This window comes from Manis pentadactyla, chromosome 9 (assembly GCF_030020395.1).
Source record: "Manis pentadactyla isolate mManPen7 chromosome 9, mManPen7.hap1, whole genome shotgun sequence".
Classification (NCBI taxonomy): domain Eukaryota; kingdom Metazoa; phylum Chordata; class Mammalia; order Pholidota; family Manidae; genus Manis; species Manis pentadactyla.
This window is the reverse complement of record NC_080027.1, coordinates 92,822,832-92,849,976: the sequence shown is the minus strand read 5'-3', so window position 1 is coordinate 92,849,976 and position 27,145 is coordinate 92,822,832. Positions and strand designations below refer to the sequence as shown.

The following is a 27,145-nucleotide window of genomic DNA, read 5'->3' as shown; positions in this document are numbered from 1 at the left end:
CATGGGTGGGGCTTACAGTACCCACTTTCTCCAGCCTCTCCAGCAGAAAGTCTTGCAGACACACAGGCCAATCTTGTTGCTTTATCTCTGGCTTCTACTTCATCCTCAGCAGCCAGAACCACTGCTCTGGTCTCAGTTGTTGCCGCAGCACCAGCCATCCAATTTCTTCCTGTCTGCTCCCACCTTTTCAAATCCACCCACATCGGGGTCCTCATTACAGTCACGGGGCCCTTTAAATTCTCCCTTTGAGAAGCAGACTGTATTTCCATTTGTGCTTGAACCTGAGGATAGAAGCAGAGCATGGTGCTCCATGACCTGAGGAGGGGGCTGCACCTTTCCTGGAAGAACCCATGGTTGCCATTCCTTCTGGCTCTCCACCAGCTTTCAACCAGGTGGGGTCTCCACCGAGGAGGAGCTGATGCCTCTGGCACTGGCAGGGCCCCCACCCCCACCTGTTTGTCAAACCTCCGTTTCTCCGTGTTTTGGGCTGATGGCTCCACTACATACTTCACCTGCCCCACAGCACCTGGCAGCCTGCATTCTAGTGCTGCTCCTTCTCGGGCCACTACTCCTTCTTGTGCTGCTTCCTCTCGGGCTACCATGACATTTTTTACAATTTCCACATCATTTCGCAGTGACGCCATTTCAGTCACCAACAAATTTTCTTTCTCTTGGAGTGGAGCCCAGTCCTCCTCCCCTTCCCAGTACCACATGTGCACTGGGGGATACTCAAATGTCTCCCTATCCATAGGTGCAGCCTGCTGAAACACTCCTCCTATGAGGGCAGCCTGTTCTTTTCCTTGAGAACTTTATCCACAGAGTTTCTGGCAGTAAGGGGCTCAGAGCCACACCCACAGTTCCTGGTGTATGGAAGGCCGGCACAAGGTTAATTTTATGGTGAATTTTACAATTTACACTCAATAATTCTGTGCTAAGTTGCTGTGTACCAGAGTCACTGTGGATAAAATGAAGGTTCCTATGGCCAGGATCCTCACCTGGACCTAAACTACTTAATGATGTAACTGGCCTTCTGCTAGGCTACTGTTTCCACACCTGTAGGGAATAAACTACTATTGACTGAGTTACTATATAAAGAGCTCTGCCCAGTGCTCTGGGAAGAGGCAGAGACAGAGAGGATTGAGGATTACAGCCTGCAAACTGTTGGATGCAGATGTAATTCTAGTGCTCAACCTATTGCTGGGACCCTTTCACCCCAAGAAAGTTCCATTGTCATTCCTTGGTCTCACTGAATCCATAGTGAGCTTGCCTGAGGCTGAAACCCACTGGCAAGAGTTATCTGCTCACCCTTAGAGATATTTGACAAACACTGTTGCAAATTCCAGGAGGTTAAAAAAAAAGTAACATGCTGGCACCCACTCTATAGGTGATGCTCAAGTGGGCCAACCCTAAGTCTGGATGTCGGGGTGTTCCTTCTTAATGGTGCCATCAGAGGTTGGGGTCAGGCATGAAGAGCCAGCAAGCAGGGAAGCTGAGCCTGGGAGAGGCAGACTTACAAGGCTGGGCTACTCTGTCACTCCAGGCCACCCTCAAGAAGAGTGTCACCCAGTGCGAGTAGAGAGAAAGTGGCCCCTTTGAGCACAGGACTCAGAATAAGGTTTCCTGACAGCGCCTGTGTATGTCTCCTATTGTCCAACTTAGCAGTCTTCTGGGCTCCCAGTGCACCTCTGGCTGTCCCTCTGTGATGTGAATTACGTGCACCCTGATTCATTTGGGGACACACAGAAAACAGATCTCCACGCCTCTGCCCTACACATGCCTAGTTGACTCCTGTGTTTTAGGGCTTGTTTATATGGGTTGGCAATCAAATAAATAAGATGTTGTCTGTTTCTTCTTCATGCTCGTTTGCTCCCAGGGCAGAGAAACTTTTGGGCAGACACACAGGGAACTGGGTTCTTGCTGAAACAGGCGAGGACTTGGGGCTCTGTGGTTTGAGAGGCAAACTATGAAAGAGCTCTGGTGTCTCTTCCCACTTGGGAAGCTTGGCGTCATCAGTGGGGGTCAGAGCAGACTAGATGGAGGATCAGGAAACCAGTCTTGTTCTGGACAATTTTGCTGGCTTTCAGGGACAGAGCGGCCAGTCATCCACCTGAGTGTGCTGACGAGCTGTTAGCCATCAGTAGCACTGGCAGGCATGGCATCACCACACCACGCTTCCTTTGTGCCATGCATCCCCACCCTGAGAACAGCACTTTTTGTAGGATGTGCTGTGTCCCTTAGCAGCCTCAGTGCTGGTGGTTGTAAATGTTGGCATTCACAGAGGAAGAAGATAAGACTCAGTGTGATTAGCTGCATTTCTCAGTATCACACAGTTGATGGTTATGTAACTGGTGAGTTTATGTAACGCTCCAAGATAGTGGGCTAATATTTTTAGCCTAGTGTGATTACAGTGGAAAGCTTGTTGTCTGAGTCGCCAGTCCATTCAGAGATGGGTGCAGACACTGGGTCTCACAGCTGCCACCCTCCTCAAGCTTCGCTCAGCCCTGGGGCCTCCCCCTGGCTCTGTAACTGTGACTCCTAGCACATCTGGTCCTGGGCTGCCTCCACCGGCCCCAGGAGCCCTGCCCTACATGCATGGTGGGGGCCAGGGGCCACTATCCTGCAGAAGCATGCTTTCTTTGCCATCTCCCTCCATGCCTTAGGGAATCCTTACACCCCAGTGGCTTCATGCCTTGACCTCAGCACTGTGCCCACATCCTCTCTCTTTTGGGGTTAAAAGGGCCTCCCCCACTGCCCCTTGAGCCCGTCTCCACCTGAGTGAAATGACAAATGTTGATACATCATTATGTTATATTATCATAATAAATGAGGCTTACCAGTCAGCTGCAGATCATCTGTGGGCTAAAGCAGGTAATGAATGGATGCATGAATGAGTGGATGAGAAGATGCATACATAAACATAAAATACTTTGAACACAAATAGAATTCCTGGCAAAGCAAGCTTACGGATGGAGGCTGAGGTCTGGGCTCTTGTGGCCTATACAGGGTAGGCAGGTGGCTGCCTGTGGGACAGAGTGAGCATGTGAAAGCGGCAGCCTGCAGGAAGGGCTCTTGCAGCAGTCCTGGGAGGCAGTGTGGCCCAGACTGGTAGGGGCAGCAGAAACAAAATGGGAGAAACCAACGGCAGGACTTGGAAACAGACGGCTATGAAAGTGGAAGAGCTAATGGCCTGGCAGGTGGCTGTGTTAGCAGGAACTGGGAGTTTGGGAGGTGAAGCGTGCAGGTGGGGGCAGAGTGAGTGCTCAGCCTGCAGCAGCTGTGGAAAGTCCAGGTGGCAGTGTCTGCAGGGGATGGAGATTGAGGACTGAAATCTGGGCAGTAAGTCAGGCCAGGTGTCCTCACCTGGATGTCCTCCGCTTAGGGGGTTGGTGACATCTTTGAGCTCTTCACTGGCTGGTTGCTCTGAGAACCTCATCGGGCATTTGGCTTTGCCATGTGCTCCCGTGGATCGTGGTGTGGGAGGGGTGTTGCTACTGTCATTGGACTTTCAGGACAGGCCCTGCCCTGTAGTTCCTGAGGGCGGCACACAAAGGCTCCTGCACCAGGGGACAAGAAGGCCAGGTCCTGGCAAGAGGGGAGCAAAGCCAACATTTACCCAGGCGCCAGCCTGCATCAGACCTGGCCACACACCTTTGAATGGTGAGTAAGTGGCTCACAGTGGGGTATGTGCAGGACACTTCCCTCTGTGGTCCCTCTGCATTGTTCTCCAGGTTTCTCTTCCAGAATGGGACCGCTGGCTTCCTCAGGTGATCAGGTTTTACTCATCCTTTCCAACTTCCCTTGATGCCCACTTGATCACAAGACCTCTCTGAGCCCCCGGTTGGAGTGAATCGCAGTAGTCTCTGCTGCCGTGCACAATCCACACTGAGATGCTTACTCAGAAATCATTGCTCCGTAGAGCAGTGCATCAGAGACCTGGGATGCAGTGAACTAGCCTGCCCGGCACAATGCCTCCGTCTGCTCAGGGTCGTGAGGGCTTGCCAGCACTCCCAGTGTGTGCCCCGTACAGTTGGTGGGGAGCGATCTTTGCATGACAGATAAGCTCAGACTGGGAGGACACACCTGGAAGCTGCCCCCACAAAGCAATAAGCATCTGCCCACCTGGTGGTGCGTCAGCTCTGCCCAAGGGGCCCGGTGCCTGAGAGCAAGGCCAGGCGCTGGGCAGTGGAGGGCAAAACGGGGACACAGCTTCACTTTCCCATCCATCAGTCACTCTGTGCCTGCTCTGCCATGGTAAGAAACAGCTCCCAAATCTCAGCAGGTACAACACATGGCTCTCCCCGCACCTGCTCTGGAACTATCGCCATTGTGGGGGCCACTCTCCTGACATGTGGTTTTGGGATGATGCTGTGCCTACCTTCCCAAATGCTTTTTGCTGTGAGACAGGGGAGAGAAGGGGCTCTGATTCTTTGCGCTGGCCGGTAGCTGCTCCAGCTCCCAGGTGGGCCGCACCACTGCTGGGAGCCTGAGAAGGCAGAGCGTGGGCAGGCAGCAGTAAGCCCGCTGTGCACCAGGCTGGCTGGTGGCTTCATACGGTCTAGGAGGAGGAGGTTCCTACGCCACCCAAGCCACCATGACAGGGACAGCCTGGGACACAGAATGGATGTGTATATGACAAGGACACCATCACTCCTACAGGTCCCCCTGGATGAATGGGAAGCACCCCCGAGTGTGCAGATACTGCTCAGATAGCAGCAGGCACTAGGGGCAGCAACCCCCCAGGGCAGCAGGAGTTCCCACCAGCCCCCACCCCACAGGCAGCCCCCATTGGGCACTTCTGCGTGATGATGGTGATGAACCCTCCCTAATGGCAGGCTGCAATTTCCACTGTGCATCAAGCCCCGGAGAGGGAAGAAATGGTGATTATTGGGGGTACCTGAGATCTGAAGTGCGATCAGCCAGAGGTTTGGAGCTGGAGGTGGGAGGTACTGTCACGGCTGACTCAGGGCCAGGGTGGCTCTCTGTACATGCTCCTCATCTCTGCATCTGTGGTTGAAATGGATGATTCAAGATTGCAGAGGTGTGCACAGTGGGTCACAGCCACCTGGGCCGTTGCAAGCCCAGCTCCGGGGCCTGGATGGGGCAGGTGGGCAGGTGGGCCAGTGCCTGGTGCCGGCCAGCCCGAGGGAGTTGGTAAGGGCAGCCCCAAGGCCTTTGAGGGGATGCAACAGAGCCACTGCTACCAGATGGCAGAGACTCCCGGGCTCGCTGGGCCGTCTTCTTCCACTGGGGCTGCTGCCTTCGGAAGGATGGCTCTTTGATGCTGGCTCCAGTATAACTGTCTGAGAATTCCACATGTGTTTATTTTTAATGCCTGACTCCTTCTATCTGTTGTCTAGGCAGTTCACTCCTGTGCCCAGAGATGGGTGAGACTGGAGGCATGTTCTTCTCTCAAACTGGACGGTTTGAGAGTTTGTTTCCCACCCAGAGAACTCTTGGTTTGTGGCCCCAGGCTGCATCCCTAATGTCAGCCAGTCATGCTGCAGACATACGCACTTGGTCGGTTCAATTCAGTGGATCAAATACTTGCTGAGTCTCTACCAAGTGCAAAATAGTGTCACCCGCCAGAATGCTGTCTTCCCAGGATTGTGTCTCGGAGGTGAAGAAGAATAAAGCCAGCAGACAAGAGTACAGAGCAACTACCGAAGTTTTTTTAATGAGTGAAAGAGAAAGCAAGAACTGCTTACCAGGAGGGGCTCCAAGAAGGGAGGCAGTCACGGCTCTTCTGTCTGGGATTTATATTACCTTCTGAGAGAAGAAAGTACCTCCTCCTTTCCTCCCCTCTCCCCAAGGTAGAGAACTGAATTAATGACATCACAACTCACTCCTGATTGGCTGAAAGTGCAATACTCATTTGCATAGAGCAGCTGAGGTCTGTGTACTTTTGAATGGCTGATCTCCGTTTACATAGGGCACAACCAATCAGAGCAGCTGAGGTCTATCTAAGTGGCTGCGTTGGATTAGGGCTTTTTATAAGGATCCTGAACTTCATCTGCCTGTGTCCCACCACCACCTGCCTCAATCCCCCCTCAGAAGAAGTAACCATAACTGCCATTAGGGAGAAGGGCAATGACTGCTTGTGCTGCTTCCTGCTGGCAACAGGCAATGGCTGGGGAACTACAGTTGGGGTTCACTCCCTGACTGGCTTACCTAGTGGCCCTCAGTAGAAGTGGTGAGGGACTGTCATATGGGGTTCCTTTTGCATCACCATCTGGAGCTTGATGGACTCCAGATAAGAGAAGACAAACTTGGTTAGAGAAAACAATATCCAAACGATAAGGCCAAGAAAACTAGTAGCAAGGGTCCAGTAAAGGGGAGGATCCAGGAGGCACATGTCCAGATCTGAGGTCACCCTTCCCATCAAGTCTATTTGGTATATCAGGGAGTGAGCGGTCATGGAGATGTCTTAGCAGTGGACGAGATGGACTAGGGCACATAAAAAGAGGGTCCAACTAGATTGCGAGGTTGCTGATGTGCATCTTCATCAGGGTGAGGTATGGGTTGAAATCCTTGAGCAACATCTGAGTCAGATTTTCTGTTCTGGAGGGAACAAACTTGACAAGGAATTAAGAATACATGGCTGAATATGAAGACAAGGAATGGTAAGACCCCAGTTGAAATAATGGGAGAAAGTTGGAAACATTTGGAGAGTCATAACTAGATATTTGAAGAAACTAGAATTCGGGATCCAGACTTTTTATAATGACTAGTATTAGAGCTGCATTATTGAAACATAATACCCTTCTCTCCAAAATCACCCTTATTATTTTTTATTTGGGTATGATTGATATACACTCTTATGTAGGTTTCACATGAAAAAACAATGTGGTTACTACATTTACCCATATTATCAAGTCCCCACCCATACCCCAATGCAGTCACTGTCCATCAGTGTAGTAAGATGCCACAGATTCACTATGTGCCTTCTCTGTGCTACACTGTTCTCCCCGTGATCCCCCACACCATGTGTACTAAACATAATACACCTCAATCCCCTCTCCCTCCCCACCCGCCGTCCCACACCCCTACCCTATGGTAACTACTAGTTCATTCTTGAAGTCTCTGAGTCTGCTGCTGTTTTGTTCCCTTAGTTTTGCTTCATTGTTTTACTCCACAAATGAGGAAATCATTTGGCATTTGTCTTTCTCCGCCTGGCTTATTTCACTGAGCATTATGTCCTCCAGATCCATCCATATTGTTGCAAATGGTGGGATTTGTTTCTTTCTTATGGCCGAATAGTATTCCATTGTGTATATGTACCACATCTTGTTTATCCATTCATCTACTGATGGATGCTTATGTTGCTTCCATATCTTGGTGTTGTAAAAAGTGCTGCGATAAACATAGGGGTGCATATGTCTTTTTGAATCTGAGAAGTTGTATTCTTTGGGTAAATTCCAAGGAGTGGGATTCCCAGGTCAAATGGTATTTCTATTTTTAGTTTTTTGAGGAACCTCCATATTGCTTTCCACAATGGTTGAACTAGCTTACATTCATTCCCACCAGCAGTGTAGGAGGGTTCCCCTTTCTCCGCAACCTCACCAGCATTTGTTGTTCTTAGTCTTTTCGATGCTGGCCATCCTTACTGGTGTGAGGTGATATCTCATTGTGGTTTTAATTTGCATTTCCCTGATGATTAGTGATGTGGAGCCTCTTTTCATGTGTCTGTTGGCCATCTGAATTTCTTCTTTGGAGTACTGTCTCTTCCTATCCTCTGCCCATTTGTTAATTGGGTTATTTGCTTTTTGGGTGTTGAGGCATGTAAGTTATTTATATATTTTGGATGTTCACCCCTTGTCAGATATGTCATTTACAAATACATTCTCCCATATTGTAGGATACCTTTTTGTTCTGTTAATGGTGTCCTTTGCTGTACAGAAACTTTTTAGTTTGATGTAGTCTCAAGAGTTCATTTTTGCTTTTGTTCCCCTTGCTCGAGGAGATGCGTTCAGGAAGAAGTTGCTCATGATTATATTCAGGAGATTTTTGCCTATGTTGTCCTCTAAGAGTTTTATGGTTTCATGACTTACATTCAAGTCTTTAATCCATTTCAAGTTTACTTTTGTGTATGGGGTTAAACAATAATCCAGTTTCATTCTCTTGCATGTAGCTGTCCAGTTTTGCCAACACCACCTGTTGAAGAGGCTGTCATTTCCCCATTGTATATCCATGGCTCCTTTATCATATATTAATTGACCATATATGGTTGAGTTTATATCAGGGCTCTCTAGTCTGTTCCATTGGTCTATGGGTCTGTTCTTGTGCCAGTACCAAATTGTCTTGATTACTGTGGCTTTGTAGTAGAGCTTGAAGTTGGGGAGAGTAATGCCCCCACCTTTATTCTTCCTTCTCAGGATTGCTTTGGCTATTCGGGGTCTTCTGTGGTTCCATATGAATTTTAGTACGATTTCCTCAAGTTCATTGAAGAATGCTGTTGGTATTTTGATAGGAATTGCATTGAATCTATAGATAGCGTTAGGCAGGATGGCCCTTTTGACAATATTAATTCTTCCAATCCATGAGCATGGGATGTGTTTCCATTTATTGGTATCTTCTTTAGTTTCTCTGAAGAGTGTCTTGTAGTTTTCAGGGTATAGGTCTTTCACTTCCTTGCTTAGGTTTATTCCTAGGTATTTTATTCTTTTTGATGCAACTGTCAATGGAATTGTTTTCCTGATTTCTCTCTATGCTAGTTCATTGTTAGTGTATAGGAATGCCACAGATTTCTGTGTATTAATTTTGTATCCTGCAACTTTGCTGAATTCAGAAATTAGATCTAGTAGTTTTGGAGTGGATTCTTTAGGGATTTTTATGTACAATATCATGTCATCTGCAAACAGGGACAGTTTAACTTCTTTCTTGCCAATCTGGATGCTTTTTATTTCTTTGTGTTGTCTGATTGCTGTGGCTAGGACGTCCAGAACTATGTTGAATAAAAGTGGGGAGAGTGGGCATCCCTGTGTTGTTCCTGATCTTAGAGGAAACACTTTCAGCTTTTCACTGTTAAGTATGATGTTGGATGTGGGTTTGTCATATATGGCCTTTATTATGTTGAAGTATTTGCCCTCTATACCCATTTTTGTTGAGAGTTTTTATGATGAATGGATGTTGAATTTTGTCAAATGCTTTTTCAGCATCTATGGAGATGATCATGTGTTTTTTGTCATTTCTTTTTGTTGATGTGGTGGATGATGTTGATGGATTTTCGAATGCTGTACCATCCTTGCATCCCTGGGATGAATCACACTTGATTATGATGGATGATCTTTTTGATGTATTTTTGAATTCAGTTTGCTAATATTTTGTTGAGTATTTTTGCATCTATGTTCATCAGGGATATCGGTCTGTAATTTTCTCTTTTTGTGGTGTCTTTACCTGGTTTTGGTATTAGAGTGATGCTGGATTCATAGAATGAGTTTGGAAGCATTCCCTCTTCTTCTACTCTTTGGAAAACTTTAAGGAGGATGGGTATTAGGTCTTCACTAAATGTTTGATAAAATTCAGTGGTGAAGCCGTCTGGTTCAGGCGTTTTGTTCTTCGGTAGGTTTTTGATTACCAGTTCAATTTCATTGCTGGTAATCAGTCTGTTCAGATGTTCTGTTTCTTCCTTGGTCAGCTTTGGAAGGTTATATATTTCTAGAAAGTTGTCCAGTTCTTCTAGGTTATCCAGTTTGTTAGCATATAATTTTTCATTGTATTCTCTAATAAGTCTTTGTATTTCTGTGGTGTCCATAGTGATTTTTCCTTTCTCATTTCTGATTCAGTTTATGTGTGTAGACTCTTTTTTTTCTTGAGAAATCTGACTGGGGGTTTATCTATTTTGTTAATTTTCTCAAAGAACCAGCTCTTGCTTTCATTGATTCTTTCTATTGTTTTATTCTTCTCAATTTTATTTATTTATGCTCTAATCTTTATTATGTCCCTCCTTCTTCTGACTTTGGGACTCATTTGTTCTTCTTTTCCTAGTTTCTTTAATTGTGAGTTTAGACTGCTTATATGGGATTGTTCTTCTTTCCTGAGGTAGGCCTGTATTGCAATATACTTTCCTCTTAGCATGGTCTTGGCTGCATCCCACAGATTTTTGTGGGGTTGAATTATTATTGTCATTTGTCTCCATATATTGCTTGATCTCTGTTTTTATTTGGTCATTCATCCATTGGTTAGTTAGGAGCATGTTGGGAAGCCTCCATGTGTTTGTGGGATTTTTCATTTTCTTAGCATAATTTATTTCGCGTTTCATACCTTTGTGGTCTGAGAAACTGGTTGGTACAATTTCAATCGTTTTGAATTTACTGAGCCTCTTTTTGTGGCCTAATATATGATCTATTCTTGAAAATGTTCCATGTTTACTTGAGAAGAATGTGTATTCTGCTGCGTTTGGATGTAGAGTTCTGTAGATGTCTGTTAGGTCCATCTATTCTAATGTGTTGTTCAGTGCCTCTGTGTCCTTAGTTATTTTCCATCTTGTTGATCTGTCCTTCAGTGTGAGTGGTGTGTTGAAGTCTACTAGAATGAATGCATTGCATTCTAGTTCCCCTTTTAATTCAGTTAGTGTTTGTTTCACATATGAAGGTACTTCTGTGTTTGGAGCATAGATATTTATAATGGTTATATCTTCTTGTTGGATTGACCCCTTTATCATTATGTAATGTCCTTCTTTGTCTCTTGTTACTTTCTTTGTTTTGAAGTCTATTTTGTCTGATATAAGTACTGCAGCTCCTGCTTTTTTCTCTGTATTAGTTGCGTAAAATATCTTTTTCCATCCCTTCACTTTTAGTCTGTGTATGTCTTTGGGTTTAAAGTGAGTCTCTTGCAGGCAGCATATAAAAGGGTAATGTTTTTTAATCCATCCAGTGACTCTATGTCTTTTGATTGGTCCATTCAGTCCATTTACATTTAGGGTGATTATCAATAGGTATGTACTTACTGCCATTGCACACTTTAGATTCGTGGTTACCAAAGCTTCAAGGTTAACTTCCTTACTATCTAAGAGTCTAACTTAACTCATTTAATATGCTATTACAAACACAATCTAAGGGTTATTTCTTTTTCTCATCCCTTTTCTTCCTTCTCCATTCTTTATATATTAGGTATCATATTTTGTACTCTTTGTCTATCCCCTGATTGACCTTGCAGATAGTTAATTTAGCATTTGCTTAGTAATTAGCTGTTCTACTTTCTTTACTGTGTTTTTATTACCTCTGGTGGCAGCTTTTAAACGTTAGGAACACTTCCATCTTTAGCAGTACCTCCAAAATAGACTGTAGAGATGGTTTGTGGGAGGTAAATTCTTTCAGCTTTTGCTTATCTGGAAATTGTTTAATCCCTCCTTCAAATTTAAATGATAATATTGCCGGATAAAGTAATTTTGGTTCCAGGCCCTTCTGCTTCATTGCATTAAATACATCATGCCACTCCCTTCTGGCCTGTAAGGTTTCTGCTGAGAAGTCTGATGTTAGCCTGATGGGCTTTCCTTTGTATGTGATCTTATTTATCTCTCTGTCTGCTTTTAATAGTCTGTCCTTATCCTTGATCTTTACCATTTTAATTACTATATGTCTTGGTGTTGTCTTCCTTGAGTCCCATATGTTGGGAGATCTGTGGATTTCCATGTCCTGAAAGACTATCTTCTTCCACACATTGGGGAAGTTTTCAGCAATTACCTCCTCAAAGACACTTTCTATCCCTTTTTCTCTCTCTTATTCCTCTGGTACCCCTATAATGCAAATATTGTTCCATTTGGATTGGTCCCACCATTCTCTCAATATTCTTTCTTCTTAGAGATCCTTTTTTTCTCTCTGTGCCTCAGCTTCTTTGTGTTCCTCTACTCTAGTTTCTATTTCATTTATCGTCTCTTCTACCTTATCCAGTCTGCTTTTAATACCCTCCATTGTGCTCTTCAATGATTGGATCTCCGACCAGAATTCATTCCTGATTTCTTGAGTATCTTTCTGTACCTCCATTAGCATGTTAATGATTTTTATTTTGAACTCCCTTTCAGGAAGAGTCATGAGGTCCATGTCATCTTTCTCAGGGGTTATATTAATTTTTTTTTTTTTGTAGATAATTATTTTTTATTGAAGGGTAGTTGACACACAGTATTACATTACATTAGTTTCAGGTGTACAACACAGTGATTCAACATTTATATACATGATAATTCTAGGTACCAGCTATCACAATACCAAGTTGTTACAATATTTTGACTATATTCCTTATGCTATATATTACATCCCAGTTACTTATTTATTTTACAATTGGAAGTGTGTACTTTTTTGTTGTTGTTGTTGTGAGGGCATCTCTCATATTTATTGATCAAATGGTTGTTAACAACAATAAAATTCTGTATAGGGGAGTCAATGCTCAATGCACAATCATTAATCCACCCCAAGCCTAATTTTCATCAGTCTCCAATCTTCTGAAGCATAACGAACAAGTTCTTACATGGAGAACAAATTCTTACATAGTGAATAAGTTACATGGTGAACAGTACAAGGGCAGTCATCACAGAAACTTTCGGTTTTGCTCATGCATTATGAACTATAAACAGTTCAAATATGAATACTCATTTGATTTTTATACTTGATTTATATGTGGATACCACATTTCTCTCTTTATTATTATTATTTTTAATAAAATGCTGAAGTGGTAGGTAGATAGAAGATAAAGGTAGAAAACACAGTTTAGTGTTGTAAGAGAGCAAATGTAGATGATCAGGAGTATGCCTGTAGACTATGTGTTAATCCAAGCTAGACAAGGGCAATAAAACATCCACGTATGCAGAAGATTTCTCTCAGAACAGGGGGGGTGAGGTTCTAAGCCTCACCTCTGTTGATCCCCAAATTCTCACCTGATGACCCCCCTGCGACTGTGCCTGTCTTAGGTTATTCCTCCCTTGAGGAATCTTACCTGTCTCTGGCTAACCAGTCTTCTTCCGGGGCCATATAGGGAAATGTAAAGTTGGTAAGTGAGAGAGAAGCCTTGTTGTTTGAAAAGGTTAGCTTTTTACTTCTTTGCATATTTATGCCCTGTGGCTTCTATGCCCAGCATTTGTCTTGAGGTATCTTTACCACTTGGAAGAATTATGATACTTGGTAAATTCGATATGAGGCATGAATTCTATTTAAGGGTTGTAATTAGGGAGGAAGAAGAAAAGCTATAGAAGTAGCAGGTGGAAGAAAACATGGGAAGATTGATTATTTCTTTGACATATCTTCTTGTAGAGTAACTTCAGCATGTATAGGTTTTAAACTACTAATTAAATTGCACACACACATTAACATAATAGGAGTACAGTTACGTAAACAAAGCATACCTGTAATTACCAGCCTTCTCCAGTGAAACCAAGAAAACCAGTTAGGCACCTTAGGCATTTGTGAAAACTTATCTATGATATGGTGGATATTGTCCAACTGAACTTGAACAGTCTGAGAGAAATCAGACAAATTAAAACAACCTATTCCTGGGGACTGTTCACATCCCATATGTTCTTTTAACAGTAAATAGTCTGTAGTTGTAAGATTTTAGAGCGCTACAATTTGCACTTCTCCTAATTCTTGGTTGAGTTCCAACAGTATAGATAAAGTCAAATTTGTTGTTTTACTGTATGCAAAGGCCAGCTTAGATATCTCCTTCTTCATTCCCATGGCAGGTCCAGGAACCGGTGGGATGAGTGCATCTACAGCTGTAGCAGCGCCTGGATCTTTGTTGGGGTTTTTTGCTGATCATCTTCTGTCATGAGTCTTCCCGAGAGTGCTGATGTTGGAAGTCCTTGGAAGTCCTTTTTCATATCGTATCTTAGTTCATTTTCGGGGTAGCCAAATTAGGCTTTGATCCTCTGTATAAACACAAACAGACCCTTTGCCTACACTTTTATATGCCCTTTATACACTTGTGTAGGACTCATTGGAGGTCTCCACACAGGAACTGCCTTTTTTTTTTTTTGGTATCATTAACCTACACTTACATGACGAATATTATGTTTACTAGGCTCTCCCCTATACCAGGTCCCTCCTATAAACCCCTTTACAGTCACTGTCCCTCAGCATAGCAAATGTTGTAGAGTCACTACTTGCCTTCTTTGTGTTGTACAGCCCTCCCCATTCTCCCACCCCCCATGCATGCTAATCTTAATACCCCCTTCTTCCCCCCCCCCCTTATCCCTCCCTACCAACCCATCCTCCCCAGTCCCTTTCCCTTTGGTATCTGTTAGTCCATCCTTGAGTTCTGTGATTCTGCTGCTGTTTTGTTCCTTCAGTTTTTCCTTTGTTCTTATATTACACAGATGAGTGAAATCATTTGGTATTTCTCTTTCTCCGCTTGGCTTGTTTGACTGAGCATAATACCCTCCAGCTCCATCCATGTTGCTGAAAATGGTAGAATTTGCCCTTTTCTTATGGCTGAGTAGTATTCCATTGTGTATATGTACCACATCTTCTTTATCCATTCATCTATCAATGGACATTTAGGTTGCTTCCAATTCTTGGCTATTGTAAATAGTGCTGCGATAAACATAGGGGTGCAAATGTCTTTCTCATACTTGATTGCTGCATTCTTAGGGTAAATTCCTACGAGTGCAATTCCTGGGTCAAATGGTAAGTCTGTTTTGAGCATTTTGATGTACCTCCATACTGCTTTCCACAATGGTTGAACTAATTTACATTCCCACCTGCAGTGTAGGAGGGTTACCCTTTCTCCACAGCCTCGCCAACATTTGTTGTTGTTTGTCTTTTGGATGGCAGCCATCCTTACTGGTGTGAGGTGATATCTCATTGTAGTTTTAATTTGCATTTCTCTGATAATTAGCGATGTGGAGCATCTTTTCATGTGTCTGTTGGCCATCTGTATTTATTTTCTGGAGAACTGTCTGTTCAGTTCTTCTGCCCATTTTTTAATTGGGTTATTTGTTTTTGTTTGTTGAGGCATGTGAGTTCTTTATATATTCTGGACGTCAAGCCTTTATCGGATCTGTCATTTTCAAATATATTCTCCCATACTGTAGGGTTCCTTTTTGTTCTATTGATGGTGTCTTTTGCTGTACAGAAGCTTTTCAGCTTAATATAGTCCCACTTGTTCATTTTTGCTGTTGTTTTCCTTGCCCAGGGAGATATGTTCAAGAAGAGGTCACTCATGTTTATGTCTAAGAGGTTTCTGCCTATGTTTTCTTCCAAGAGTTTAATGGTTTCATGACCTACATTCAGGTCTTTGATCCATTTTGAGTTTACTTTTGTATATGGGGTTAGACAATGGTCCAGTTTCATTCTCCTACATGTAGCTGTCCAGTTTTGCCAGCACCATCTGTTGAAGAGACTGTCATTTCGCCATTGTATGTCCATGGCTCCTTTATCAAATATTAATTGACCATATATGTCTGGGTTAATGTCTGGATTCTCTAGTCTGTTCCATTGGTCTGTGGCTCTGTTCTTGTGCCAGTACCAAATTGTCTTGATTACTATGGCTTTATAGTAGAGCTTGAAGTTGGGGAGTGAGATCCCCCCTACTTTATTCTTCTTTCTCAGGATTGCTTTGGCTATTCGGGGTCTTTGGTGTTTCCATATGAATTTTTGAATTATTTGTTCCAGTTCATTGAAGAATGTTGCTGGTAGTTTCATAGGGATTGCATCAAATCTGTATATTGCTTTGGGCAGGATGGCCATTTTGACGATATTAATTCTTCCTAGCCATGAGCATGGGATGAGTTTCCATCTGTTAGTGTCCCCTTTAATTTCTCTTAAGAGTGACTTGTAGTTTTCAGAGTATAAGTCTTTCAATTCTTAGGTTAGGTTTATTCCTAGGTATTTTTTTTTTAATGCAATTGTGAATGGAGTTGTTTTCCTGATTTCTCTTTCTGTTGGTTCATTGTTAGTGTATAGGAAAGCCACAGATTTCTGTGTGTTGATTTTGTATCCTGCAACTTTGCTGTATTCTGATATCAGTTCTAGTAGTTTTGGGGTGGAGTCTTTAGGGTTTTTTATGTACAGTATCATGTCATCTGCAAATAGTGACAGTTTAACTTCTTCTTTACCAATCTGGATTCCTTGTATGTTTTTGTTTTGTCTGATTGCCGTGGCTAGGACCTCCAGTACTATGTTAAATAACAGTGGGGAGAGTGGGCATCCCTGTCTTGTTCCCGATCTCAGAGGAAATGCTTTCAGCTTCTCGCTGTTCAATATAATGTTGGCTGTGGGTTTATCATAGATGGCCTTTATTATGTTGAGGTACTTGCCCTCTATTCCCATTTTGCTGAGAGTTTTTATCATGAATGGATGTTGAACTTTGTCAAATGCTTTTTCAGCATCTATGGAGATGATCATGTGGTTTTTGTCTTTCTTTTTGTTGATGTGGTGGATGATGGACTTTCGAATGTTGTACCATCCTTGCATCCCTGGGATGAATCCCACTTGGTCATGGTGTATGATCCTTTTGATGTATTTTTGAATTCGGTTTGCTAATATTTTGTTGAGTATTTTTGCATCTACTTTCATCAGGGATATTGGTCTGTAGTTTTCTTTTTTGGTGGGGTCTTTGCTTGGTTTTGGTATTAGGGTTATGTTAGCTTCATAGAATGAGGTTGGGAGTATCCCCTCCTCTTCTATTTTTTGGAAAACTTTAAGGAGAATGGGTATTATGTCTTACCTGTATGTCTGATAAAATTCCGAGGTAAATCCATCTGGGCCAGGGGTTTTGTTCTTTGGTAGTTTTTTGATTACCACTTCAAGTTCATTGCTGGTAATTAGTCTGTTTAGATTTTCTGTTTCTTTCTGGGTCAGTCTTGGAAGGTTGTATTTTTCTAGGAAGTTGTCCATTTCTCCTAGGTTTCCCAGCTTGTTAGCATATAGGTTTTCATAGTATTCTCTAATAATTCTTTGTATGTCTGTGGGGTCCGTCGTGATATTTCCTTTCTCGTTCCTGATACTGTTGATTTGTGTTGACTCTCTTTTCCTCTTAATAAGTCTCGCTAGAGGCTTCTCTATTTTGTTTATTTTCTCGAAGAACCAGCTCTTGGTTTCATAGATTTTTGCTATTGTTTTATTCTTCTCAATTTTATTTATTTCTTCTCTCATCTTTATTATGTCCCTCCTTCTGCTGACCTTAGGCCTCATTTGTTCTTCTTTTTCCAATTTCGATAATTGTGACATTAGACCATTCATTTGGGATTGTTCTTCCTTTTTTAAAATGCCTGGATTGCTATATACTTTCCTCTTAAGACTGCTTTTGCTGTGTCCCACAGAAGTTGGGGCTTAGTGTTGTTGTTGTCATTGGTTTCCATATATTGCTGGATCTCCATTTTAATTTGGTCATTGATCCATTGATTATTTAGGAGTGTGTTGTTAAGCCTCCATGTGTTTGTGAACCTTTTTGCTTTCTTTGTACAATTTATTTCTAGTTTTATACCTTTGTGGTCTGAAAAGTTGGTTGGTAGGATTTCAATCTTTTGGAATTTACTGAGACTCTTTTTGTGACCTAGTATGTGGTCTATTCTGGAGAATGTTCCATGTGCACTTGAGAAGAATGTATGTTCTGTTGCTTTTGGATGTAGAGTTCTATAGATGTCTATTAGGTCCATCTGCTCTACTGTGTTGTTCAGTGCTTCTGTGTCCTTACTTATTTTCTGCCCGGTGGATCTATCCTTTGGGGTGAGTGGTGTGTTGAAGTCTCCTAGAATGAATGCATTGCAGTCTATTTTCCCCTTTAGTTCTGTTAGTATTTGTTTCACATATGCTGGTGCTCCTGTGTTGGGTGCATTTATATTTAGAATGGTTATGTCCTCTTGTTGGACTGAGCCCTTTATCATTATGTAGTGTCCTTTTTTATCTCTTGTTACTTTCTTTGTTTTGAAGTCTATTCTGTCTGATATTAGTACTGCAACCCCTGCTTTCTTCTCGCTGTTGTTTGCCTGAAATACGTTTTTCCACCCCTTGACTTTTAGTCTGTACATGTCTTTGGGTTTGAGGTGAGTTTCTTGTAAGCAGCATATAGATGGATCTTTCTTTTTTATCCATTCTATTACTCTGTGTCTTTTGATTGGTGCATTCAGTCCATTAACATTTAGCGTGACTATTGAAAGATATGTACTTATTGCCATTGCAGCCTTTAAATTCGTGGTTACCAAAGGTTCAAGGTTAGCCTCTTTAGTATCTTACTGCCTAACTTAGCTCGCTTATTGAGGTGTTATATACACTGGAGATTCTTTTCTTCTCTCCCTTCTTATTCCTCCTCCTCGATTCTTCATATGTTGGGTGTTTTGTGCTGTGCTCTTTCTAGGAGTGCTCCCATCTAGAGCAGTCCCTGTAAAATGTCCTGTAGATGTGGTTTGTGGGAAGCAAATTCCCTCAGCTTTTATTTGTCTGGGAATTGTTTAATCCCACCATCATATTTGAATGATAGTCGTGCTGGATACAGTAAGTATCCTTGGTTCAAGGCCCTTCTGTTTCATTGCTTTTAATATATCATGCCATTCTCTTCTGGCCTGTAGGGTTTCTGTCGAGAAGTCTGATGTTAGCCTGATGGGTTTTCCTTTATAGGTGACCTTTCTCTCTCTAGCTGCCTTTAAAACTCTTTCCTTGTCCTTGATCTTTGCCATTTTAATGATTATGTGTCTTGGTGTTGTCCTCCTTGGATCCTTTCTGTTGGGAATTCTGTGTATTTCCGTGGTCTGTTCAATTATTTCCTCCCCCAGATTGGGGAAGTTTTCAGCAATTATTTCTTCCAAGATACTTTCCATCCCTTTTCCTTTCTCTTCTTCTGGTACCCCTATAATACGGATATTCTTCCTTTTGGATTGGTCACACAGTTCTCTTAACATTGTTTCATTCCTGTAGATCCTTTTATCTCTCTCTATGTCAGTTTCTATGCATTCCTGTTCTCTGGTTTCAATTCCATCAATGGCCTCTTGCATCCTATCCATTCTGCTTATAAACCCTTCCAGAGTTTGTTTCATTTCTGTAATCTCCTTTCTGGCATCTTAGATCTCCCTCCGGACTTCATCCCATATCTCTTGCGTATTTCTCTGCATCTCTGTCAGCATGTTTATGATTCTTATTTTGAATTCTTTCTCAGGAAGACTGGTTAGGTCTGTCTCCTTTTCTGGTGTTGTCTCTGTGATCTTTGTCTGCCTGTAGCTTTGCCTTTTCATGGTGATAGGAATAGTTTGCAGAGCTGGAACGAGTGACGGCTGGAAGAACTTCCCTTCTTGTTGGTTTGTGGCCCTCCTCTCCTGGGAGAACAGCGACCTCTAGTGGCTTGTGCTGGGTAGCTGCGTGCAGACAGGGCTTCTGCTTCCTGCCTGGCTGCTATGGAGTTAATCTCCGCTGTTGCTGTGGGCGTGGCCTGGCTTGGGCAGCTGCTCCAAAATGGTGGAGTCGCGTTGGAGGGGTAGCGGCCTGGAGGCTATTTATCTCCGTAAGGGGCCTCCGAGCTCCCTGCAGCCCAGGGGATTAGCGTTCCCAGAGATCCCCGGATTCTCTACCTCTGGATTAAGTGCCCTGCCGTGCCTCTTTAAGACTTCCAAAAAGCACCCACCAAAACAAAACAACGACCACAAAAAAAAAAAATTTTTTTTAATTAAAAAAATAAAAATAAATAAAAAATGGCCACTTGTTTTTCTTTATTCTCCGGCGCCAGCCTCAGGCATCTGCTCACCGGTCTTGCTGCCCTGTTTCCCTAGTATTGAGGTCCCTAACCCTATAAGACTTCCAAAAAGCGCTCGCCAAAACAAAACAAAACAAAAAAAAGGGCCACTCGCTTTTCTTATGCCCTCCGGCGCCAGGCCTCCGGTACCCGCTCACTGTTCTTGCTGCCCTGTTTCCCTAGTATCCAGGGCCCCCCGCGCACGCACTGTGTCTGCAGTTTGGCCCAGATGGCTGGGGCTGGGTGTTCGGCAGTCCTGGGCTTCGTCTCACTCCCACTCTGCCTATTCTTCTCCCGCTGGGAGCTGGGGGGAGGGGCGCTCGGGTCCCGTGGGGCCGGGGCTTGTATCTTATCCCCTTTATGAGGCACTGGGTTCTCGCAGGTGTGGATGTGGTCTCGATATTGTCCTGTGTCCTCTGGTCTTTATTCTAGGAAGAGTTGTCTTTGTTATATTTTCATAGATATATGTGGTTTTGGGAGGAGATTTCCGCTGCTCCACTCATGCCGCCATCTTGGCTCCTGGGTTATATTAATTTTACTCTGTACCAGGTTCCTTTGGCATTTCATATTTTTGTATGGCGCCCTCTAGTGTCCAGAAGCTCTGCTCTCTGGTGCTGCTCAGCTCCTGAAGCAATGTTGGGGGTCGCAGGGGAGCGGTATTGGTGCCTGGGGGGAGGAAAGAGCTGTTTCCTGCTTCCCGGCTGCTGTGCCTGTCTCCACTGCCTGAACCAGTGGGCCGAGCACACAGGTATAAGCTTTTGTCCCAGAGCAGCTGGATATGGATGCCTGCTTTCCACAAGTGGCTGGAATCTCAGTCTCTCCAGGAATTCTGCCTGTCTTAGCTTTCCATCCCCGTTATCATGAGAGTACCACACAAGCACCATGAAATGTAGGTATGTGCTCTCAGGGCAGATCCCTGGAGCTAGTTATTCAGCAGTCCCAGGCCTCCACTCCCTCCTTGCTCAGTTTCTCTTCCTCCCGCTGGTGAGCTGGTGTTGGGGGAAGGGCTTGAGTTCCCCCAGACCACAGGTTTGGTACTTACTTTACCCTGTTCTGTGAGGTCTGGAAAATCCCAGAGTTAACTAGAGGTAAAAGCACCTTTTTGAATTTCATTTTGGGAAGTTGTCAAAAAATATTAAATTTTTAAGGCAGTTGCCTAAACAGGACTACAAGTCACTATGAAATAATACTTAGTTATCTATTTAACCAGAATGATAATAAAATATTTTAAAGGCAGATACAGAGGTTACATAGTTGTTAGAAAAATATTTTCTTTTCTTTAGTACTCGAACACCTGATTGAGACATTAAGCATGAGAAATTCTAATAAAAACCCTTCACGATCTCTCAATATTAAGAGCAGGCTCTATCTTTTTAACAAAGAGAAAACCAAATTCTAATCTTATGGTGTACTTGATATTAAACCTTATTTACTACTTCTTTACAAAACTTCTGTAAGTTTCTTTTAACAGTCAGAATTCTCCCTCTTTAAATAACCAGCTTTACTTTAGGACAAAATTACTTTCTTTTACCCTCAATAAAAATGCATTTCCATTCTTCATACTTCCCTTTTCAAAACACACATATTTTCTAGCATGCAGAGTGTTTCTTTTATTATTTCAAGTAGTCTTAATTAGAACTTGTTAGATGCAGGTCACATGAGGCATCCCATCACCCCTGGGCCTATACCAGGTGTGCCAGGGGTCCTGCAGCCTGACACTGGGTGTGTACAGGAGGTCCTGCAACCCAACCCTGGGTGTGCTCAGAAAGCTCTGCGGCCCTTCCTGAGCATGCATAAGCATCCCTATGGCTCAACTCCATCCCTGGCCATGGCCCCAGGAACAGGGGTTGGGGGCAAAAGGGAAAGAGATTCAGGCTTTAAAGTCAGGAGTAGACTTCTCTTAGCTGAGTACTTCCAGTGACCCTGAAGGGAGACAAAGCTCCTTAGTTTGGTGACATCTTATTGGAAGAGGAAAGAGAAATAAGCATGCAGGCAGGTGAATATACATGGAACTGAGAGAAAGGTGTGCCAGACTGAGTCAGGGAAGAAGCACCAGGAGAGGAAGAAATGGACCCTTGGAAGTTAAAACTACAGCCTATGGGGGAAATGCTATGCAGTGGTGACCCCTGCCCACCAAGGAAGCAGTAAAAACAACTATGGAGCCAAGAGAAAAAGACAAGGATTGCTGTAAAGTAGCACAGAGTTCCTTCTTACCTAGACTGCTAGTGAGAAGCCCCTTTTAGATGGCCAACAGTTACAAAGAGCAGCTGAGGTCTCTGTACCTTTGAATGACTGAGCTTCATTTGCATAGGACACAACCAATCGGAGCAGGTGAGGTCTATCTAACTAAGTGGCTGAATTGGACTGTTGCTATTTACAAGGGTCTTGAACTTCATCTGCCTGCATCCCACCATCACCTGCCTCAATAGGACTTTGAAAATGGAGATGAGACAAGCACAGAGTTTGGCCAGGATGGCTTAAAGGATAGCGGAGTGGATCTGCGTGTGTTGGGAGGTAGAGGAGGGTAATGACTCTGTAATGGATGGGTTATGGAAAGTTCCCATAAGTGAGAGTCAGAAGGCATGTGGTGGGGCTCAGAGTGCAGGGTGAGGTGAGGTGGGCAGGTGTGCAGAGCTCCTATCAAAGTGGCATTTGAGACAGGCCTTGAAGGATGGTTAGAAAGGTCTTGCTAGAGGACCAAAGCATTCACAGTGGTCTAAATAATGCACAGAGGCACTACCCCCCCCACCTCCACCCCACCCCCAAACACACACACACACACACACGTATGTTCCCATATGACTGGGAAAGGTGGTGTATTTGCATCTTTGGTCTCCTTACTGCTGCCTGGGGACCGAATTTCTGCTTTACAGTCACTTTGATTTTTGTTAAGATGCAAATACCCTTGCAGTGGGTTCAAACATTTTAAGCTCTTTCTCCCCATTTCCACTTGTGAAGGCAGGTTGGGGAAGAGGAGTCCTGTATTCCATGGTCACCTCCCACCACCTGCCCCTTCTCACCCTGGGCTTTCTTTCCCTTCGCCCAGTAGTGAAACTTCCTCTTTGTTTCAATCAGAACTAGTCCCTTCTCGTGGGCTCCTTCTCACCTGCCATCAAGCAAAATCGTGTTTCTCAATTTCCCCCAGCTCTCCTATATTTGAAATAAATGCACATATTCACTTTAGGTTTGGGAGTTTTGTAGGAGGATACACAGGCACTGGAAACCAGGAGCAGGGCATATTGGATCCCTGGCAGCCTGTCAGGTGCTCCCCAGGGGCCCTGCCTCAGTCAGACACCGAAGGGCTGCATGCCGTCTGGGGTGACCCCATTCTGCTGAGTTGGGTGCTGAGGGCCTGCGTCCACAGTGGGTTGTGAATAAAGCATGGCTCCAGGACTGTAAACAGGACTTACCAGAATGGGCCCCAGTCTTGGGGCAGTGACCATGTGCCACCGCAGGGAGGGCCTTTGTGTCACTACACATGGGAGGCCACGTCTGGGCAGAAGGCAGCTGCGTGGAGGCAGGGTGACTTTCCCTCTGTCTAACTCGGGCTGTGCCTCTGCCCCCCACAGCTGGTGCTGCCTGAATACTCCATCCACAGCCTCTTCTGCACCATGTTCCTGTGTGCTCAGGAGTGGCTCACCCTCGGGCTGAATGTCCCTCTACTCTTCTACCACTTCTGGAGGTAAGTCTGCCTGGATGCCCTCCTCTTCTGGGGCAGCAGCCCTCCGGGGACACCTTGTGCCTTCCTCTCATCCCCTCCTTTTGGAGACTCTTTCTCCAGAGTCTTCTTTCCAAGCTGTTCTCAGACCACCAGCCCCTCAAGGAAGGCCTTCTTACAGGTGCCATTAACTGCAGCCTGCCTCACAGGTCCATATTAAAAGCATCCAGGGTACTATTCACAATAGCCAAGAAGTGGAAACACCCAAATGCTGGTCAACAGATGAATGGATAAAAAAAATGAGGCCTATCCTTGCAAAGGAATATTATTTGGCAAAAAAAAGGAATGAAGCACTAGCACATGGCACAACATGGCTGAACCCTGAAACATTACAAGTGATAGAAGCCAGTCACGAAAGGCCATTTTTATGGTACATCCAGAGCAGACAAATCCAGAGAGATGGAGAGTAGACTGGTGGCTGCCAGGGGCTGGGGAGTGAGTGCTAATGGGGACAAGGTTTTTCTCTAGGGTGAAAATGTTCTGAAATGAGATACTGGTGATGGTGTACAACTCTGAGAACATCCCTAAAAACCACTGGATTGTACACATAAAAAAAAGGTGAAGTTTTCTGGTATGTGGCTTGTATCTTAATAAAAAACACCTACCAGATGGGCTGGATTTTCTGGGACAGTTCTGATTTTACATACTCTATTCCCTGATAAAACTAGGCATCAGATCATGTGATTTTTTTTAAAAATAAAATAAGTCACCATATGGCTACAAGAGGCAGGGAGGGGAAATACAAAAGTAGTAGAGAATGCAGTTGTGCAGATAAATTACCTGCCCTTTACCCCTTGCTCCTAGAGCTTTGATCTCCCAGAATATTCCATCCTTGTGATTTTACTATAAAATATACCTGTATTTAGTCACATTTTGAGCCTGACTCCTTCGTTTAGCAAACAGAGGGGACACATGCTCCACGCCAGCATTGTGGGGGATCCCAAGATGAATGTAAAATATCATCTTTACCCTCAAGAAATATACATCTCAGTGGCAGAGGGAAATAGACTCCTAGCAGATGTGTGAGGAATATATTCAGGGGTGTGGATAAATGAGCACTGAAATTAAACTGGCTGAAGGGAGCTGGGAAACCTGGAAAAGCACATTCTGGGTTGAGGGCCGAGCTTAGGCAGGGGCTCAGAGAGCTCTTCCTGGGGACTTCCCATGCCTCACTCACTTCATCCAGTGTCTACGACAGCCAGGGGTGGGGCAGGGGTTGGGGGGCCTTTCCCTGCTCTACACCTGGGACACAGCAGCTCGCTAAGGTGAAGTCACTGCCCAGAGCCACTCAGCTAGGACATGGCAGGGCCAGGGTCCAACCCTGCCTCTATGGGCAGCAGTCTGGGTTGTCACCTAGCTTGCTGCCTCAGTGGCTGGCTCTTCTCCCTGTAAAAGAATAAGGAAAAGGACCTTTAGATACAGTGCTATCAATCCAGGTATCAAAATGGGGTCACTTGGTGAACCTTTGGTTGGTTTGTTGCTTCTCGGGCCCATCGCTCCCCAGAGGGATCAGGGTAGGGCCCCCAGTGCCCTTCTGTGGGGTGCTTGTGTTTGTCCAGGAAGGGAGCCACTGTCCCCTAATTCTGGCGATTCATGAGTGCTCAGAAAGGAAAGGAAAAGGAACCAGGAGGGACATGTCCTTTGAAGCCACAGACGCCCACTTTCTTTCATCTCCACTCCCCCCAGCAGGTCTGGTCCGGTGATGATCGTCACCGAGTAAGGGCCTGTGTGCCCTCGCTCTCAGTTTGCCTAAATAAAAGTAGGACTGTAGAGCCCTTCCTCACAGCAGCAGACTGCATCTGTCACCTCCCATAAGGGTCACAAGTGCCCCCATGGAGCAGGTGGCTTTATCTCCATTTTACAGATAGGAAGTTGCGGTAAATGGCCACCGAGGAAGGCCAGCCTGGTGGCCCCAGCAGCCCTGCTGCCACTTAATGAGGGGGTCTGGGAGCAAGTTCTCAGCACAGAGTAGGTCCTGATATCCACCCCGAGGGAGAGGAGAGCTGATGGTGAAGGGCTATGAGCTGGAGGCGACATTGAATCTGGCTTGTGATTTCCTCTCAGCTTAGTGTCTATGACAGGTTATGTCAGCGCCCACCTCTGAACAGGTTGATGGGGGAGCTGGAAGACCAAATTGCTTAGTGCAGGGCTGTGCTTGGGGCCAATTCTTTGGGTCAGGCCCCCAACCTGTTCCTGGGCACAGCCTGTCCCACAGCCTTGCAGGGACCATGATTTGTACCCGGCTTCCCGATACCTTTATCAGAGGGACAGAAAGCAGCTCATAGGGCACTGTCAGCTTGAGGCAGTGGCTGGCCCTGCAGGCAGAGTCCTGTCTTCCCTAGTGAGGCAGTCTGTGCACAGGGCCAGCGGAGGAGCCAGGGACATCGTTCATTCGCCCGCTCCCCTCTCCCCTCTGCCAGGCCCTGTGCTTTTGCTTCCCCAGCCTGCCTCTGGGCTGCCCCCTCCCACTGAGGCGAGTGGTCTTTGTGCCACTCTGGGTCGTTCTATCAATAGAAAAGAACCATGCCACAGTCACATGGGAACAGGACGTGCCTCCCAGGGGATTCAGGATTCTAGAAGAGGGCTTGGGTGGAGGACACGTTTAATCCAAAGTGATGAAAGATGAAGGCAGAATGGTGCCGTGGCACGTGGAAGTGAGGATGCAGCCCTGCGCGCACCCACACCTGTGCCCACACTGATGTCCCACACCCTGGAGCATGGAGGCTCTTCCAGCACCTCCCAAGTACCACTGGTAGCATGTCCTCTTCCTGTCAGAGCAGCTTTGTATGGGGCGGAAGTCATGACGGTACCAGTGGATCAGTCTGAGAGGAACTACCTGCTAGAAGCTAGGGCCTGTGCTGCTCTTGAGCAGCAGTCACAGAAGGCAGACAACGGTTGAGCAGCCATTCCTTAGAGGGAAGTTCCGCAGCAGGGGGCTTGCCCGGATGCCTTCAGATGTCCCTCCCACACTGCCAAACCATGACGCCTGTTCTCTCTCGTGCAGGTATTTCCACTGTCCCGCAGATAGTTCTGAACTGGCCTACGACCCACCTGTGGTGATGAATGCAGACACCCTGAGTTACTGTCAGAAGGAGGCCTGGTGCAAGCTGGCCTTCTACCTCCTCTCCTTCTTCTATTACCTTTACTGGTGAGTTTCAGCCCTCCTGAATTTCAGGCACCCGGCCTGTGGGAGGTGGCCTGCTGGGCATGATGCCACTGACTCTGGCTTGAGAGAGGCAATAAAGAACAGTGAGGAGGTGGGGGTCCTGAGAAGGCCTCACTTGCGACCAGGGGCACCCCTGGGGCTGCAAGGCATGCACCAGCTCCCCACACCTGTAGACATCTGACCAAGGGCAGTTGCTTATTCCTCCGTAGGGCTCTCTGCTTCTAGCAGCTCCACAGCACAACCAGCCAGGGCATTCGTGGCCCCAGTGCACAGTCACATCGTCCCTTGCCCCCTGTCTGTCTGTAGCTCTTGGGTACTGTAGCAGACACCCCCGTGGCAGTCATGCTTCACAGAGGGGCATGCTGGGTCATTACCTGCTTATATTCACAGTTCTCCCAATATTACATAAGCCCTCTAATTAGGAAAGCATGCTGACTTTGCACTTCTGTTTCAGGAGTCTTCCCTCACTCCACCTCTTTACTCAGAGCATCCTCGCTAAGCATATAGCTATAATCAGACTGTCTAGTGGTTCAACACCCCAGACACTGCCTTTTCTGAAAACGTCTCCTCTTCAGGGAACATCTGCCCCATCACCTTGCTATCCTGTCTCTTCC

General features: G+C 45.2%; 1 protein-coding gene across 3 annotated transcripts in view; it reads left to right on the top strand.

Annotated features, from left to right (window-relative positions):
* CNIH3 (cornichon family AMPA receptor auxiliary protein 3) overlaps window positions 1-27,145 on the top strand; it is a 106,199-nt gene that overhangs the window by 75,639 nt on the left and 3,415 nt on the right. For all 3 annotated transcript variants that reach the window (XM_057507818.1, XM_036894483.2, XM_036896840.2), the window contains 2 exons: window positions 23,217-23,329; window positions 26,370-26,513. In XM_057507818.1, the coding sequence (XP_057363801.1) occupies window positions 23,217-23,329; window positions 26,370-26,513 (257 nt within the window). The remainder of the gene's footprint in view (window positions 1-23,216; window positions 23,330-26,369; window positions 26,514-27,145) is intronic.